At 38.3% G+C, this 17,084-nt stretch overlaps 1 protein-coding gene across 2 annotated transcripts in view; it reads right to left on the minus strand.

The window, feature by feature from the left end:
• Window positions 1–17,084, minus strand: part of CDH13 (cadherin 13) — a 424,829-nt gene that overhangs the window by 70,434 nt on the left and 337,311 nt on the right. For both annotated transcript variants that reach the window (XM_051629562.1, XM_051629561.1), the window contains exon 8: window positions 13,578–13,718. In XM_051629562.1, coding sequence (XP_051485522.1) covers window positions 13,578–13,718 — 141 coding nt within the window. The remainder of the gene's footprint in view (window positions 1–13,577; window positions 13,719–17,084) is intronic.

Raw genomic sequence — 17,084 nt, forward strand, 5'->3', positions numbered from 1 at the left:
TGTTATATGGTTATAAAATACACCCTTAATGAAACTCGTTCTGAGCTAACTCTGAAATTGATGAATTTCCTCCTAAGCCCCCAGGCACATCTGCCCGTGGCACAGTGACTGACACAGCTGTCAGACTCCCCTTCCTGAGGAGAAACTCAAAATAGGAACTGCAGAATAACTGCAGGTCAGAGGGGGTAGGTGTATTAGGAAAGAGCTGTGGAGAAGAACAGTGTGCCTAAATGAGACAGAAAGCTTCCTATCCAGTGCTTATAGACTCTGACTCATAGATGAAATATCCTCAGCTTGTTCTATAAAAAACCCAAAACAAACACCCAAATGATACAACCAAGTTCTCCACATTAAAGACAAAACCACATGTTCAGAAGCAAACAAACAGCAGCAAAACCCTATCACACCAAAATGCTCAAAATACATACACTTCTCCTGGGCTGAGGATGAAGGAAGAGAAGCTACTTATAGCAGATGTTGTGTCACTTACTCTGCTAGTGGAAAAGAATTGTGGGCAATAAAGGCAATTTATTGTTGGGAAAACAGCAAAACTGTTGAGATTTGTAAGAAGTAGGACAGGGTGTGAGGGAAGCAGGAATCCTTCCATCTGCTCAGCACTGGGGAGCCCCAGCTGTATTATAGCACCCCGTTCCTGTCCACAGCATGGAAGGCAAAGAGAAACTGGAGAGGCAGATGCCTAAAGCTCATGGTCTTGAACAAACCTGCATAGCAAACCCACACAGGACTGGCGTAGATCAAAGGACTATGTGTCACCTTCATGATGGACAAGGCCAAGGAGCAATAGGCTTTAATGGAGGCAAGGAAAATTCTCATCAGAGATGAGGTAAAACTTGCTACTAGCAGGGTAGCTGAAGTACTGTAGGAGATTGCTGGGAGACCAGAGACTGTGTCTTCAAGGCTCTTGAAAGAAAAATAAGCACATATTGGAAATTATACAAAAAGGAGGGAGGAATATGAGCATATCCTGAGAATCCCACACTTGCAGATTTCATGATAAGCCCAAATCCAAGAATCTATACAGAACAGAAAAGTGTGAAGCACTTTTACACGGTTCTCTAACACTTTTTAGGTCCATGGTGCTCATGAACTTCCATGAAGCCCCTTGGATTGCCAGGTTGGTTTGGTTTTTTTGCTGTGCTCAAATACAAGTAAGAGGAAGGAGTTCCCTAACTGAGATTCCAGTCTCAAACTCTCCATCATACAAGACTCTTCATTATGGTGGATTTGTTGCTGACAGCTTTGAGATGCAGGCTCTGACTGCAAAATCACATCTGCCCTCCCTACTGCACATAAAAGAGGAAAATTATGCCTCTGGCATTTGCTTTCCTACTAGTTGTATTCTCTTTTTGGCAACAAAATATAAGGAAAGGGGAGAGAAAAAGAAAAATTATCTTGGCTTGGGGAGGGATTTAAAGAGAATAAGACGGGCAGAACTAGATACCCAAATTTAATTGCTTTGAGACTGCCTGCAATGTGGCCACTATAAAAAAAATTCCTGCTCCAGTTACAACTCCTCCATTCTTCCTAGTGAATTAACAACTCTTTCCTAGCAGTCCCACAGGGAAAAACTTTTCCTGCCACTGCAGAGGTTTCTGAAGAAAATCATGCTTTTTAAACAAATCTCAAACATTACTTCATAATTTTCCTGAATTGTCTGGCAAAGAGGTATTTAAAGGCCTGCATTTAAATTCCAGAGCAGCTATGATATGAAGAAAGCAGATTGATCCACATTCTGTTTCACTGCTCTCTTTGTCAAAGTGATTTTTTCAGAGAAAAAAACAAACCCAACAAAACTAAAAAAATACAATCTGAGACTCAGAATTCTGTTGTCAACTTCAAACCACTGAAAATGTTGTAGCTTTCTTACAATATAAATCCTTAGAAATAGGCTTTACAGAAGGAATCCTGCCAGAAACCCTAGGGCATCCACTCATTCCTCACATGGAATTAGTGCAAAATATCACCCTCATATTGCCCACAGTTCTTGCCAACAAATAAGAATGGCAATAGGCTGAGAGCCCACTGTCTGGCATTTTTATACTCATTTTTTTCCATGGCAACGTGTTTCATGTACTTTCAAGACTCCATAATTTTATTACACCTAATCTCTGCATTGGCTAGTTTTGTTTATCACTTCCAGGGAGCACCTGCCACGCTCCTAGACTGCTGCTGGGCATGTGAACCACATCTTCATGAGTGGCTGGGGCCAGCTGATGTGTTCCTTAGCTGCAAATTTCACTCCAATTACACCCAACCTCCTCACCTCTCCCATTTCCCAGTCATTACTTGTCCCTTCCTTGGTTTTTTCCAACTTGTTGCTAAGAAATTGCATAGCCTCCACTAGCATTGCAAATACCAGCCACAAAGATTAAATGCAGCTGTGTGCCACCTCATAACATCAGGGAGACCAGACTGTGTCCTCTGAGTCCACCTGCCCATCTTCAACCTAGATGACAAGGGAGTTTTCCAACTGGATCCTGGGTGTTCCAGTGCCTGGGTTTGGCTGAGTAGCCTTGAAGATTTAAATTATATTGAGGATATTTGTGCAAAGTGAATGAAGTGGAGAGTACAGTTCTCGTTTATATCCCCTGAGTGATAAATGTGAGAGTGTAATTTTTTTTTTAATTTTTTTTTTTTTCTAAGGCAAAGAAAATGGGAAACCAACATGGAATTCAGACACATGAGAAATAGCTTATGAATTTAGATGATAGCTCAGCAGAAATAAATTGTACATCTGTTCATTCATTTTAATAAAGCAGGGAAATGACACACTGCTGGAGACCTTTGAGAATGCTGGTATTTTTAAATTATGATCCTATAATAGTAGCATTAACATTTGTAGTGCTGCCCATACTTTATGAATTTAAGGAGAATAAATTTATGGAATAAGTGAGCTTCAACTTATAGTTTGGACTCGGGTCATTTGAAAGTAAGGTGTTTCCTGAATACTTACAAATTACTCTGGGAAGAAGGACTTTACAATAGCTTTACTATGTAACACAGATACCTTCTATGTAAGTCTTGACAAACAATGCTTATTATTTTTTAATAAATAATTCAGATGTGGAACATGCAGCTGAATGCATTTATTTCTGCTGACTAGTACCAAGTGTTTGCATTTTTAGGCTACAGTTTAGTATTTGCCTTTGAAAGGAGTCTTGCAGAAACTAGATGCTTTTCTTGCCTGTGTGTATGCATGGAAACATGTAGTGTCTTCTGCTGAATTCAGACAGGAATATTACCTTTCTCTTTCATCTCTCAAAACACAGAAGTGAGAAACAGAGAAAGTTACGAGCTGAATACAATTGCTTCATTGTTTCTGTTTTACTGTTTACAAAAACAAACAAACAAACAAAAACAAACAACAAAAACAAGGGAGACTGCAGGGGGGGATGTAAAATTTTGAAAGTTTCTGTTTTGGTTTTGCAAACTCATCACCATGGGAAATAATAAATTATGAATTCGATAATAGCTGTCATGTCTCCTTTAAAAACACAATTAGTAATAGCTTTAAAATTCCCCTTTAATTGACTGAATTAAAGCAATTGCTATTAGAGTAAAGAGAATCTAAAACTGATTAGTTGCTCACATATTGTCTCATTGATCAACTGAGATAATGGTCACTCAAGAAAAGGAAAAACAGGCCATTTCTGACATGATTGAAAAGTGGGGAAGTTCATCTGAAATCAGATGTCAGAGTCCGAAACCTCTTTGTGTGATCTACCCTACAGTGTTTCCCACTAGCATGCCAAATGAGGCAAGAGAGCTCAGTTAAATATTTAATCTACTAAAGCAAAGACTCACAGAGGCCGTGCTGGACCCAATAGTGCTAAAAGAGGTACCTGACTTCTAACATCTATATCTACCAGCATGTGAGTGTGTTCCTGTGCTCTCTATTGCTCACTCCAGTTCCAGCAGGCAGTCCAAAAACAATCTCAGCAGGCAGTCTAGGTAAACAAGACTTATTGTAATTTGGTTCTCTTGTGAATACAGAAGAACTGAAGAAAAGAAATACCTCTGGGACACAGAAGACCCGCAGGTGAACACTTACCACTGACAGAAACTGTACAGATTTATTGATTGGAACTGCATTTTAATCATATGGCTGGAGGAAAGAAAACAGTTCCTAGGGACTGCCAGTCAGCCCCAGCATGGGGTATGATAAAACTGTTCCTGCCATTAATATCAAGCAGTGGCTATGTTAAAGGAAAAGGACATTAAAGAGTTCAACATCTGCAGGCAAAGTTGAATTTATTTACTCATGACTTCAATTATTATTTAAGATGGGCAACTTGAAAAGGTCAGAGCTGCTAACTTAGAAAGCATGCCCTTCATTTGTCTTCAAACATAAACTTTTTTTCTTAGCTTAGTTCAACACTGGATCAATTAATCAGGTACAGAGCTCTCTGTTTTCAAATGCTAGTGTGTTATTTTCAAGCAGAAAACTCAAATGAAGCTAAATTTCATTTTTTGTGTTAACCAGTATTAGGAAATGCAATTTTAGGAAAACATTGGTCCTCAGATTAGGTAGGTAAACATCTGTGGGCCTGTGTCTCTACGTATATAGATAAACACGTATAAAATCCAGATTAGCATTATACATTCACATCTTTGTTTTGCTGGGAGCCACAGCTTGGATACAGGCAGCTAAGAATATCAATGCTATAGATAATGAGTTTTCCTTGATATTATTTCAGCAAAAGACAACTGATGGCTTAAACTTTAGCAGGATTGTTTTCTCTTACATATATTTTGAAAGTTTCTCACCTAACTCCTTAGATTTTTTCAAACTTTTTTGGAACTAAAAGATTACTTTCAACCCTTTAAGCTTGTTCAGGACAGCAGCACTCTCCTTACCATCAGTCTTCTAAATGAAGAAAAATCATTGCTCTAAGAACATCTGACAGTACTAGATAACGTATGGGCACTGCTGGCCTCACTGACTGAAGGCAGCCACAACAAATGGGCTGAGGAACAGGAAATAAAGCATTAAAGAAAAAAAAAGAAACAACCAAGATGATGTGTGGAAGCAGGGAGTGATAGTGCTTGATTTATAGAAGGCAGGCAAAGAGTGTACGTGGACTTTTGCAAGTCATAAGCAAAGAGCCAGTTTAAGTCATGGAAACAGGAAGGTGGTTCCCAAGGGAATGAAGACAAGTTCCCTTGGGGACAGCATCAAGGAAAGGCAAAAGGAAAATCTTCCAGAGATAACATTAAAAGAGCAAAATCATGAGGACAGAAAGAGGATCATGAGATGACAGGTCAGAAACATAGCTTTTTTATAAAATACTAGAAGAAGAGCTTGCCATATAAAAAGGCAGTGAGGAAAGTGACAAAAGTAAGAACGTAGAGAAAGGGAACGTCATGATCAGCAAAAGGAGTCAGTGGATACATTTGCCTCAGTGGATCTGAAACAGGAACTGGAAACAGGAGCAGAGAGGCATTCACAGGACCCTAGATGTCCAGGGTCTGAGAGTGAAATGACAGACTCAAGGAGTTTGGAGGGGAAGGAAAAATCAAAATTAATTATTAACATTCAGAGAGGGCTCCTTACAGGCTGCTGACTAAATAGTAGGCTTGAAAGGGAGAAAGACTAAAATATAAGATTTTTCTGTTGGGTTTTGAGGGTTTTTTGTTTTGTTTGAAAAAAAGGAATGATTAAGCAAGCAGAAGGGATTTTGAAAGATGATGCAAAAAGAACGATAAATTTCAGCACTGGGCAAATTAAATATCAAGAAGTCTAGATAAATAAGTAGCTGGAAGAAATCTTCCACATTACAGAGGGAAGTGAACAAAAACATTTCTAGACAAGTTGCATCAGGCTAAGTGGAATAGAAGAACAGGAGTTAAGAGGGCAAATTCACAATGACTGGACATTGAGCAATAGTGTTGGAGGAGAACATAGGGTCAAGTAACCTACTGTGATTCAGGGATTGTTTAGTATGGCATCAAAATCTAGAGTAGGAAAATGAGGATAATGTCAACAGACTGCGTAGTGTTGGAGTATATTTTTTCGTGTGACTTATAGGCTGGGAACACAGGAGAAAACATTTGCAAAAACAAATAAATATTAAGTGACTGTTAGACAGCAGGCTGGAGAAAGGGCTACCCTTCAAGCAAATAAGTATCTGGGACTCAAAGGAAAATAAGTCCTGGAAATAAGCCAACGTAGAAAGTACAAGCATATTAATGAATTACACTCCTGAAACATTTTCCTCAACAGAGACGAGACTATAACTCCAGAGCGTTCTGTATGAATCCCCTAATCTTTTTTTCTTTAATGTATCAACACTGTTTTCATTCCAGTAAGTTCAAGAGACAATCAGCCCTATAGAATTTTATTGTTTTCCAAATGAGTCTCTTTCATATGCACTTACTAACAATTTTACTTGAATAAATGTATAGCTCCTTTTAGCATGTTGATTTTATTGGTTCACTATTTTAATGTCTCAGAGCAGAAGGAAAAAAAAAGATATTTTGTCTAAATAATCCTGACATTTTGATTCGTATGCACAGATGGTTAGCAAATTTTGTAGTAGCCAAATCAGTTTTAGTGTTGCTGACAAAAATCTTAAAACCTCACTTGTCAGTGAGGAAATTGGTAAACTGATCACAAAACTCATTCCACTCTAGTGGAATGACCAAAGCAGTCATATAACTATTATTTTTCTCTGAATATACTTCAGCTTTATAAATCCCTTCTGTTCATATAAACTGCAACTGTGATACCAGCTCACACATATTGTGCAATTGCTATTAAATAGGGTTTTGTCTGGTGCAAATTGAATATGTTAAGATCTATAGTGTGTTATCTTGTTTAATTCTACTTTAAAAATAGAACTTCTACAGATGCTAGAGGCACATGAACAGTATGGGTTTCTTAACTCATGGGATTAGAGCAATATTTCGCTACATATCTAACAATTCCCCTCTTCATTACTCCTCTAATCAGCTGTGCTGTGTCAGACGAGGAGATTTAGTTTTTGAAATTTAAGATTTCACATTTCACATGTGAGCAACTGTAACTCCTTATGTACATATAATAAAAGACTCCTCAAGACACAGAATTTTTTTGCTGGCTGCACCACAAAAGTAATACCTGGTCATCTATTCCCCACTACCCACCCACCAGCTTACATACTGTCTAGGCTGCACAAGACAATGATGATTTAGGAGCCACTTTGCAATGAATACCATGTATGGAAACCTCAATGTTTCCAGACAGAACTTAGTATTTCAGTCAATTGAACGTAAACTAGGCAAATGTCATCTCCCAGTTCAAAACCCAACAGTTAATTTGAGAAAAGAGATTGAATAATTTCTTTATATCTTGATCTGAAAATAATTGTGTGAAGTTTCTTTCAAGTCTGGGTGTCAATTGCCTGTACTCGATGTTGAAGGTGGAACTCCTTGGACACTTAATGACAACATGTGATAAACTACTCTCGGAGAAGAGTGAGATTAAAGTATATTTCCTTGGGGTGCTCCAGCAGCACATGCAGAGGAAAAAAATAAATTCTTAGGCACAAGACTCCGATTTCAAAATTTACGATAGAATTGAAATCTCTGCAAGTCCTAATTTGATTTCTTGGCAACTGCAAAATGCCAGCTGAAGAGAAAAAGTGTAACTGGAAAATCACGCAGCCATTCCCAGGAACAACTGCTAATAATTATTTTATAGAGCTTCCCTGAGTAAGTGGTTCAAGACTAGTTCTGGAGACATTACATTACTTTGTTTAGCTTGTGCTTCTCTCCAGAGCCTTTGTTTGAGCTTTCCTTCCTCTAATTTCTGCTGTCTGGTCACTTATATATAGATAAGTATATATATATATACTCGAAACCTATATATACTCGACATAGTCAAAACTCTTACTGCTACTGTTTGTTTTGTAATTCAGACCTTTGTATCTATGGTAAAGTTCACACTTCATAGACCACATTGTGGAAGAATATTAACCTTCACTTCTTGTCAAAGAGAGGAATAAATTGTGAGTTTATGGCCTTTTTCATTGCTCGCAGTGTTTGGATATTTGCTGTTAGCAGAAGCAGATGGAAGAAGTCTTCAGAGGACAGACAGCACTACAATGGGTTTTTGGTGAGAATTTACCAGCTGTAGTGAGAATTGCTGTTACTACCACTGAGCACAGCCAAAGGGTTACAAAAGGCAAGGACACACACAGAAGTTTGCATCAGGACTGCCCAGATCAACTGATCATAACAAATCAAGGAAACTAAACAAACGGCAGGAAAGGAACACAGAAAATGAGAAAAGATAAAAGGACTGGCAAAAATACAAGTTTACTAGGTGAGCTGACTTGGAGTGCAAGAATGCCGGGTAAACATCAGATCTGGAAAAGCAGTGAAGTGCCTGTGGGTCCCTCCCCAGTTTCACACTGAATGAGAATTTCTGTTCATAGAACTTTTCCTGCACTTACACAAGTGTTTCTCAGCTGCTTTCAGATTATAAAGCAGCCACTCTGTTGTTTTATGTACCACTGAAATGTGTTTATCTGGAGATTAAATAGACAACTTCATGTATTTCATGACCTTGGTGGAGAGAAACAAAGCAATGAACTCACCCCTCAGAAGCAAAGATAAGTGTAGAAGCCTGCTGCCTACTGCTATGCAGTGTATCCAGCTCTAATTACGTGATAAGTGGATGGACTCAGTCTTAAACATCTTTTGCAAAAGTTCTTGAACAAAGTGCTTACACTGGTTATGCAGATAGCTTGCTGAAATCTGCATGAATACAAATTACCCACACAGTAGGAATCTGGATGAGTAGAGGGAAAGCTGGTCTTCCAAACCCTGTTTTTTGCTGAACAGTCCTCTCTTTCAGTCAACGCACAGAATGAACATATTTTCCTCTTTCTCTAAAATTACTTCATTCTTATGTGCAAAGTTACAGCAGTGTATTTGCTTTTAAGATCATTGGTAATTCGATCCTGAGTGATGCTGAACATTTCTCTTCACATGAGAAACCTCAACCAGCTAATTCTGATAAGAGCTGATGCACAATACTGAAGAAGAAGAAAATAACAGAAAGAAATTTCATTATCCAGATTGCAAGACTGTTTAAATAAGTCTTCTAGATGTCCTTAGCTTGGTACCACCTCAGCACAACTCAAAAATATGAACAAACACTCCTCTTGATCACAGGCATTTTTCCAAGCTATTTGACAGTGATTAGGTTTAGGAGAGAGACATTTGGGATCCTAATTCCACTGAGAGTCAAAGCAACCTATGCTCCTACAGCCAGCTTTTTAAAATCCAGTGGGAATTAGATGTCTTTACACTTATTTTTTAAGTCCAACAAGCTCTTGTTTTTCATCTTTGACACCTAACATGGTACAGTTATTAGAACCTTACTGAAAATGTAAAATACTGTGTTATTTTTGCAGTGAGAGCAGAATGCTCATCATCATAATTTAGAAAATATTTATCATTATTTAGATGCTTATTTCCTTTCACATGGATTTAATAAATAGCTTTTTATTTGACTAATAGATGCTCTAAACTAAATTAATAGATACTTTGCAAACGGACTCTAGTAGAAACACAAACAGAGCTACCTCTCTGCCTTAGGTCAACATGAGAGAACACGAATCAGTTACTGGACAACTTGACCTCTTTTCACCAAAGCTGCTAGCTTAAGACTTATGGGGAAACAAACATGAGCCTCACAGGTTAAAGAAAAAGCTTTTTTACTTATTTTGATAAAGAAATATATAACCATGACATATATGCAAAGCTGTCTTCTTCTTGCATGGTCCTGACTATAAAAGAATAAAAAAAGATATCAAGGGCATAATCTATCCTCTATATACATCTATATAGAAGATGTAATGATTTTAAGTTCTAGCACTGGAAGTTCAGATCAGGCTATGCAGAAATTTTCATTGCTAAGATGTGGTTGGGAACACACTGAGAAGCCTTTTGACTGTTGATCTCTGGATGTTTTAAGAATAGGTGATACAGATACCTTACAAGGTTGACATAGGAATAGCAATCCTGCCTTGATCCCTTTTCCTCTACTTTACATAACCAAAGAAATTACCTCTGAATTCTGCCTTTCACAGGTGAAAAATACACCAGGCAATGTCTTTCAGTTGTTTACAAGGAGGCTTTTGGGCACCTGGAGTTTCAGATATGTCAAGTGTGTTAGTGAATTGCTACAAGAGTGGGAAGTGAAAGTAAAGCTGGGTGAAAAGGTCAGGGCAAATATTTATCTAATGAAAGGTCAATGCAAATATTTATCTAGTCTAGGAGGTTTCTGAAGGGTAAGACAGGCTTCAGGAGCCTTGCTAGCTGAATTTACAGCTCTAGAAAAAACAAGGATGGCCAAAGAGCTCATCTCTGATGATCCCTAGCCATCACAAAGCTGTTATTCATGGCACAGGTTACTAACAGCTGCAGAGGCTGCTTTGCCCTGCTCTTTTGAGTTCCTGTATGAATTTCCTTTCTCTGCATGTAAAGTGTCTCCCAGTCAAAAAATGGGAGCAAAATGGAAATTCTATCATGCATTTTGCTCATATGATTCTGCTAAAATTGTTTTATCCATTTCACAAAACTATTTCTAGCGACAAAGCATTAATGGAGAGAGTTTGCTCCAATTTGAACAGGCTGCTAGAATTTAAGATTAGCTCCCATAACATTTAGGCCATACTACAGCTCTGTTTCTTAACTATTAGCCTGGCAATGGCTTCTCATCTGTTCAGTTCTGTTTATTGCTGCTCAAGTACCTCAGCTGTGTCTTGCCAACCAACATCCAGCATGAGAGAGGGGTATGTGAAACAGGAAAAAGCCAACTCAGCTTGTTCCCACCACCTTGCACACTGGCAGCTCCTGCTGGTTTTGCCTCTATTCAGCCTGGTTTACACACTGACATCCCTCCCAACGAGAAAGTGAAAGAGGGCTGGTATCCTGGCCATGCTCCTGAACTGTGTGTCAATTGAAGGACAACCCTCTTTTGCTCAGTTTTGCACACAAGTGTGGTCCTCATTAGTGATTTCTCCAAAAAAGACATAAGAGTCTAGAGACGGGAGCTGCAGAATTAACATTAACAGAATTGCTAGTGTCCAAAGGTAGGGTCTAGGTCTCTGGCAAGACACACAGAGAAAGGAGAAAGATCAATTAGGAGTTCCAAAGGGCAATATTTTCCCTTTAAAACAAGATAAGAAGGACCAGAAATGACTTCCAGACCACAGAAGAAGAAGAGGTGAAATTTGTTGTTGTTTTTAAATGCACAGGCAGTGGACAGATATGGTCTGTGTTGGTAAGGTATGTCTAGCACAGAAAAGATGAATTTTATGTCCAAGAGAGAATTGTTTGTAAAATTAGCATAGAAAACAGAGACAGGAGGAATCCTAAAAGTGCTTTTAGCTCACTATTTGGTCCTCGTCATGATTTAGGCAATATCAACAATCAAGACAGGGACTCTCAAAGGCACGACTGTTTCTCAACAGCCTGAGCTGAAAAATCTCTCTCTCCAGATGGTGCTCTGAAAGTCTTAGATCCTCTTTGAACCATGAGCAAACAGACATACATATTCTACTCCAGGGGCTGTTTTACCCCGGTGGGTAGCACAACTGAATCAGAAGACAGTGCTGGAAGTCATCATAAATCATGGTGACAGGCAGCCTATTCACTTGCAGGTCTCTACAGGAATTGATGAATCATTTATTAAAGCACACACTAGCCATTTATTACTCTTTTATAAACCATTCATCAGTAGGTATTAAAAATGTGAGCAAATCATATTTTCATTTTCAAGTCACAGAACCAGTATATCTCAAATTTCACTGTTGTGATATTTTGTTGAATCACACCAATTTCATTTTGCTCACAGGAGGCAAGCTTCTATCTTTAACTAGAAAATTCATTTCTAGGATCAAATATTCCTAAAATCTAATTTGCAAAAAAAAAAAAAATAAAATTCCCAAATCTTACTTTCCTGATCATAGAATCAGAGAATCACTTAGGTTGGAAAAAACCTTCAAGATCATCGAGTTCATCCATTAACCCTACTCTCACAAGACCATTTTCCCAAGTGCCACATCTAGATGACTTTTAAACACCTCCAGGGATGGTGACTCAACCACCTCCCTGGGCAGCCTGTTCCGGTGTCTGACAACCCTTTTAGTGAAAAAGTTCTTCCTAATGTCTAGTCTAAACCTTGCAAAAACACAATCCTAAAGCAGCCAATCTCAAAGTAAATAAAAGAAGATGCACTCTGAAATCAAACCTTCCGATTTACTGATTTTGAACTTTGTACTTCAGAAGTTATCTTTTAGAATAAGTCTTTCAAGTCTTGCAACGTGTATTTGACTGGTGTTTAAACACTAACTACTTCAAGCAGTAAGTCAAATCCAGTGGCATTAGCTTTATTAGTAGATAAACACTCTCCCTCCTCCTACACACTTATTTTAACTAGAGCGTATGTTTCTAAAGAGGCCTGACACCATCCCTCCAAAGACTGATTTTTCTGCCTTGTTCATGGAATAACACTGAGCAAGGCATATGGAAGAATTTTGAGGTCATTAACAATTATCTGTTATCAAACTGTTAAAATTAGGCCAAGAAAAAAAAAATTAAAAAGCTAAAAACATACTTTGAAGAGAAACCCAGGACTTTACAGCAATAGGCTTTCCTTTCCTTCTAAAATTACCTTAAATTCAGCATCCCTCATGCTTACTTCTTATCTTTTTGGGAATATTCCTTAAAATCTGCAGAGCCTCAGGAAACTTTTACAGCAAAATCCAAACCAGTTGTTATTAGATAAACCTTTTGACACTCTCTAAATCTCTCCAGATACCAGAGGGGAAAAAATCCAACAACACAACAAACCCAAACCGACAACAAAAAAACAGACTAAAAATAAATGTAAGGGAGGGAGCAGTGTGGGAAGGATAAGAAACTTGGTGTGTGCTTTTCTTGAACCAGAAACTTTGCTGTAGCAATAGTACACTCTGCTGCAGGCAGGGAATTACTTTTTATTTGGTTTGGGGGGGGGGGGTGGGTTCAGACTTTTCAGCATTCTTTAGCTTGCAGGGAAAAAAACCAACAAAACAGCTTTCCTGCAATTTCCACCTGCAGGTTAACTTAAAGCTTTTAAGACTCAAGCTTTCATTACAGCTCTTTCAACACTAGCTCACAGATGAATTACTGAAGCCAAGATGAAACATGTTGCTGTCATCCATGTTCCTGACCATCAAAAGCCCTAAGCTAGAACGAAGGCAGGAGGGAATTGTCTGTTTTCCCCCACAGGAGCAAAAAGATAAAGTTACCAGTAGCAAAACCATTTCACAGGTTTTCATCCTCTGATTGACATCTCCTGACATAAATTTTTACCTTGTGGTTGCATTTTGTTTGGGAAATGATACACACAAATTTATTAATGTAAAAGAAGAAAAGAGCAACTCCAGGAAAGTTTGTCACATTGAACTAAAAAGATGTCTTCAAGTATTTTCTTCCATTAAGAAACCTTTTTCTATTTAGAAACAAGCTAAGTATAATTTAATGCACAATTGTGTAGAATACAGATGGCAAATTCTTACCTCTTTTTTGGTAAATTCTGGTGGATGGTCATTTTTGTCATCAATAAGAATGGTGGCAGTTGCTGTGCCTGTTAGTCCCACATCGAGGCCACCCATATCCTTAGCTTCTATAACTAGCTCATATTTCGGGGTATCCATAGTCTGAAAAAATAACAGAAAATGAAAAGGTTAAAAAAAGCCACCCATAAGTTCTACATTAAATTCACATCAAAACAATTAAAAAAAAAATATTTAATTAGACCTGATGCAACACAACATAGAAATGGATCAACTACCACAGTGTTTCACCAAAAAAAGAAGCACCGGTTTCTCTGAGCTTCAGCTGCTATGATGGAAATCTTATTTGGAATACAATATGAAGGAATACAGGTGAATATTGGTAAAAACAACATAATCTATCCTGTTATTAAAGCTTAGGAAAGAGAAAAGAAATTTAAATAGATCTTCTCTTTAAAAGTAAGCTTTCACTTCAGTGCACCAATACTTCATCAGTGTTATAATGGGTACATAATTAAATACTCGTATCACAATCTACATATAAATGCACTTTATTTTATTAAATCACATTCATTCTGCCTATGAGCAATTAGAATGGTAATCTAAGTTTGCTTCACTGTAAGAAACTAGAAAGTATTTTCTAAAATGGGCACCAATTGGCAGTTATTGCACAAAGCAAAGGTGTGCAGTAATGTTAATGATTTACATCTATGGTATCCAATTCCTATGTCATGGTTAGTTATCTGACTGCCAACCAAGTGTACAACCAGACAACTTAAGTCCATAGCAAAAGCCATCCTTAATTTGCCACTCTTGAAAGACAGACTTGAAAACCAGTTTGTAATCACCCCTCTGCAATGGGGACACGACAGAATTTCCAGCCCCCCTCTCTTGCATCAGGCATGGAACATGTCTGTTTGTAAGCTGGACAACGGAGCAGGAATGCTTCCCATCAAAGGAAGCTGCTATCAGTATCAGATCCTGCTCTGGTAGAGCATTTTGACACGTATATCACTGGAGACAAGACTGGTCACCTACTTAAAATCAGTATTTTTCCCAGTTGTATGGCTGTCTTATATGGAACCATCTGCCCAAAGACCATATGTGCTGTATCTTCAGTGGAGGGCACAGATGGGAAAGAGCTGCAGTCACCTTTACAGCTGTATGGTGACAGTCACATGTGTGCTCAGGAAGGGGTTTTTCAAAAGTTCCTTGAAAAATAAGTCTGGATCTCAGGTGCCAAGTGACATAACAGTGCCTGAAGGGGTGGCTAGGGGATTTTTTAACCTCAGATCAGCTCTATCAGCCAACTGAATGTACAAGAAGCCAGGCTGCGTATCTTGGACATCACTCATCCTGTGTCCTTCACCTGATGCTTTTCCAGGGAATTAATATGCAGAGAGACAACTGGTGTGAAACTCTGAACACAGTGATCTCTCTTTACCACCCATATGTACACTGCCTTATAAAGAAGAATCAAGGAACCTGAAAGTAGGACTTATCTCCTATAGCAGAGAACATGTAAAACTTTAAAATACTTATTTCTCATGTCTAGCTTAGCAAAACAGCTTCTTGGGCCAACAATCTGCTTTGCAGCCAAGTGATTTGAAAACGTGCACGAAATAGTGCATTTTGCATTATGTATTTTCCTGGGTACATCACACCACCTTTCTTGGAGCATGTGTAAGGAAGAGATCCTAATTCCTTAGTACTTAGATCTTGAAGCATTTTTTAGGCCATGAGAGAAGCAACCGTATCAGTCACTCATCACATCAACTATTATGGAGCAATATATTTGCATATAAATCCAATGAGTCAAGCCACGAGAAAGATTTATTTCTAAAAGCCTGTGGACTACTAGAAGATCAGATGCCACTGCCACTTAGGGGATCCTAAAAATTACATTTCCATAAGTCTTACAACTTTATTCCACTAAATTAATCTCAGAAGGCAGCAGACCCAGTGCAGTATTTTGATTTATAACATCATATAAATATACGTGAAGAAATATTACTGCTATGTCTCCAACACAAATTCAGATTACAGGGTGCAACAAAATTTACAGTTTTCATATATTTACTTTCTAACACATTTTCAATGTATTAAAACCTGAATGGAGCTTCTCTCTCCTCCCCTAGATGTAACTTTTTCATTATTTTGATTAGGAAGTTGTTATTATTGTATGGAAAACTTGCAAAGCTATTTATCATGTTATGTTTATAAGCCTCTCTGCCCAGTATGAGGCTCGTTTTTACTCACAAGTTGGCCTTTTTTTTTTTTTCCTTTGAAAACTGTCCCATTTTCTACCAAAAGCAAGCCCATTTATGCCAGAAATCATGTCTACTGCAGCAGAAATTTCTGTGACAAGCGTCTAATGTTTAAGCTCATAACAGAATGTGAAAAACATTGAATTTTTAGTAGTATTTAATATCATTATGAATACTTCACACTTTCCTGCTATGCAGAGATTTCTACATCTGATTCTGTCACAAAATATTTGCTTTGTTAGAGAAAGCAACTCCCAAGAGATCCAAATCTGAGAGCAGAAGCATGTTCCCATCGGCTGCTCTCCTTACACTAGGAGATTGCACATAAAGGACTTTTTAGCATTTCTCATCCTTCTAAGCCCAGTTAATTCGGGCACTAGTAGCGATTATTTGGATCTGTGTGATTTATCACAATACTGGTAAATCCTGCGATGTGGCAGTGAGGATCTGTGGACAGAGCACTTTGGGACCCCATGGTTGTTCAGGCCGTTGTCCCACTGTGACATTGCCTGTCACTAAACCCAGGCACACTGCTTCTGAAAGCAGTGATCAAGTCCCTGAAGCATACTCTTGAAAAAGGAGTCCAATTAATACCATTTAGATTTTGAGATGTGAGCAATACAAATATGTAACAACTCCCAGCAAAGTGAAACTACCACTGAAAAGGATAATAACTGATTTTAATAAATGCACACTAAGTTGCTGTTTGTGCAGCTTATTATTTATTAACTGTGACTTTGTGGAGTGTAACACTGTTGAGAGAGTTGATATAAATACAGCAGGAGAACGATTCCTTTCCCCATAAATTTTCACTCTACTCCTTCAGCCACAGCAGGGGTGACATTGGCAACTGGTTTGGTTTGCCAAGGAAGTAAGCTGTGTCTCGAGTCTTCAAAGAAGGTCCACCCACTGCCATTCTAACCAGCATTAATGTTACTATCAGATTTCACTCCCCTGCTGCCTTGACATAACTGGTTCAGCACTGGTAAGCAACAAGGGGCCAGAAAGTCACTTTTTCAGATTTCAGATTCCTGACAAAGCCAGCACGATCTAATCACAACAGAAGGAAATAAACAGTTCAGTGCAGACACACACAGGTGGAACAGACTAAGTTATTACTTTAGGTCGTGCTGAATCAAACCAGATAATGATGTTTTTTTACTGAGTTTTAAACTTCTAATATTTTCTATGGATACAGTAAAAAACTCTCAGTGCCTTAAGCAAAGCAAGCCATGGCTAGTGT

This window comes from Apus apus, chromosome 11 (assembly GCF_020740795.1).
Source record: "Apus apus isolate bApuApu2 chromosome 11, bApuApu2.pri.cur, whole genome shotgun sequence".
NCBI classification, from domain to species: domain Eukaryota; kingdom Metazoa; phylum Chordata; class Aves; order Apodiformes; family Apodidae; genus Apus; species Apus apus.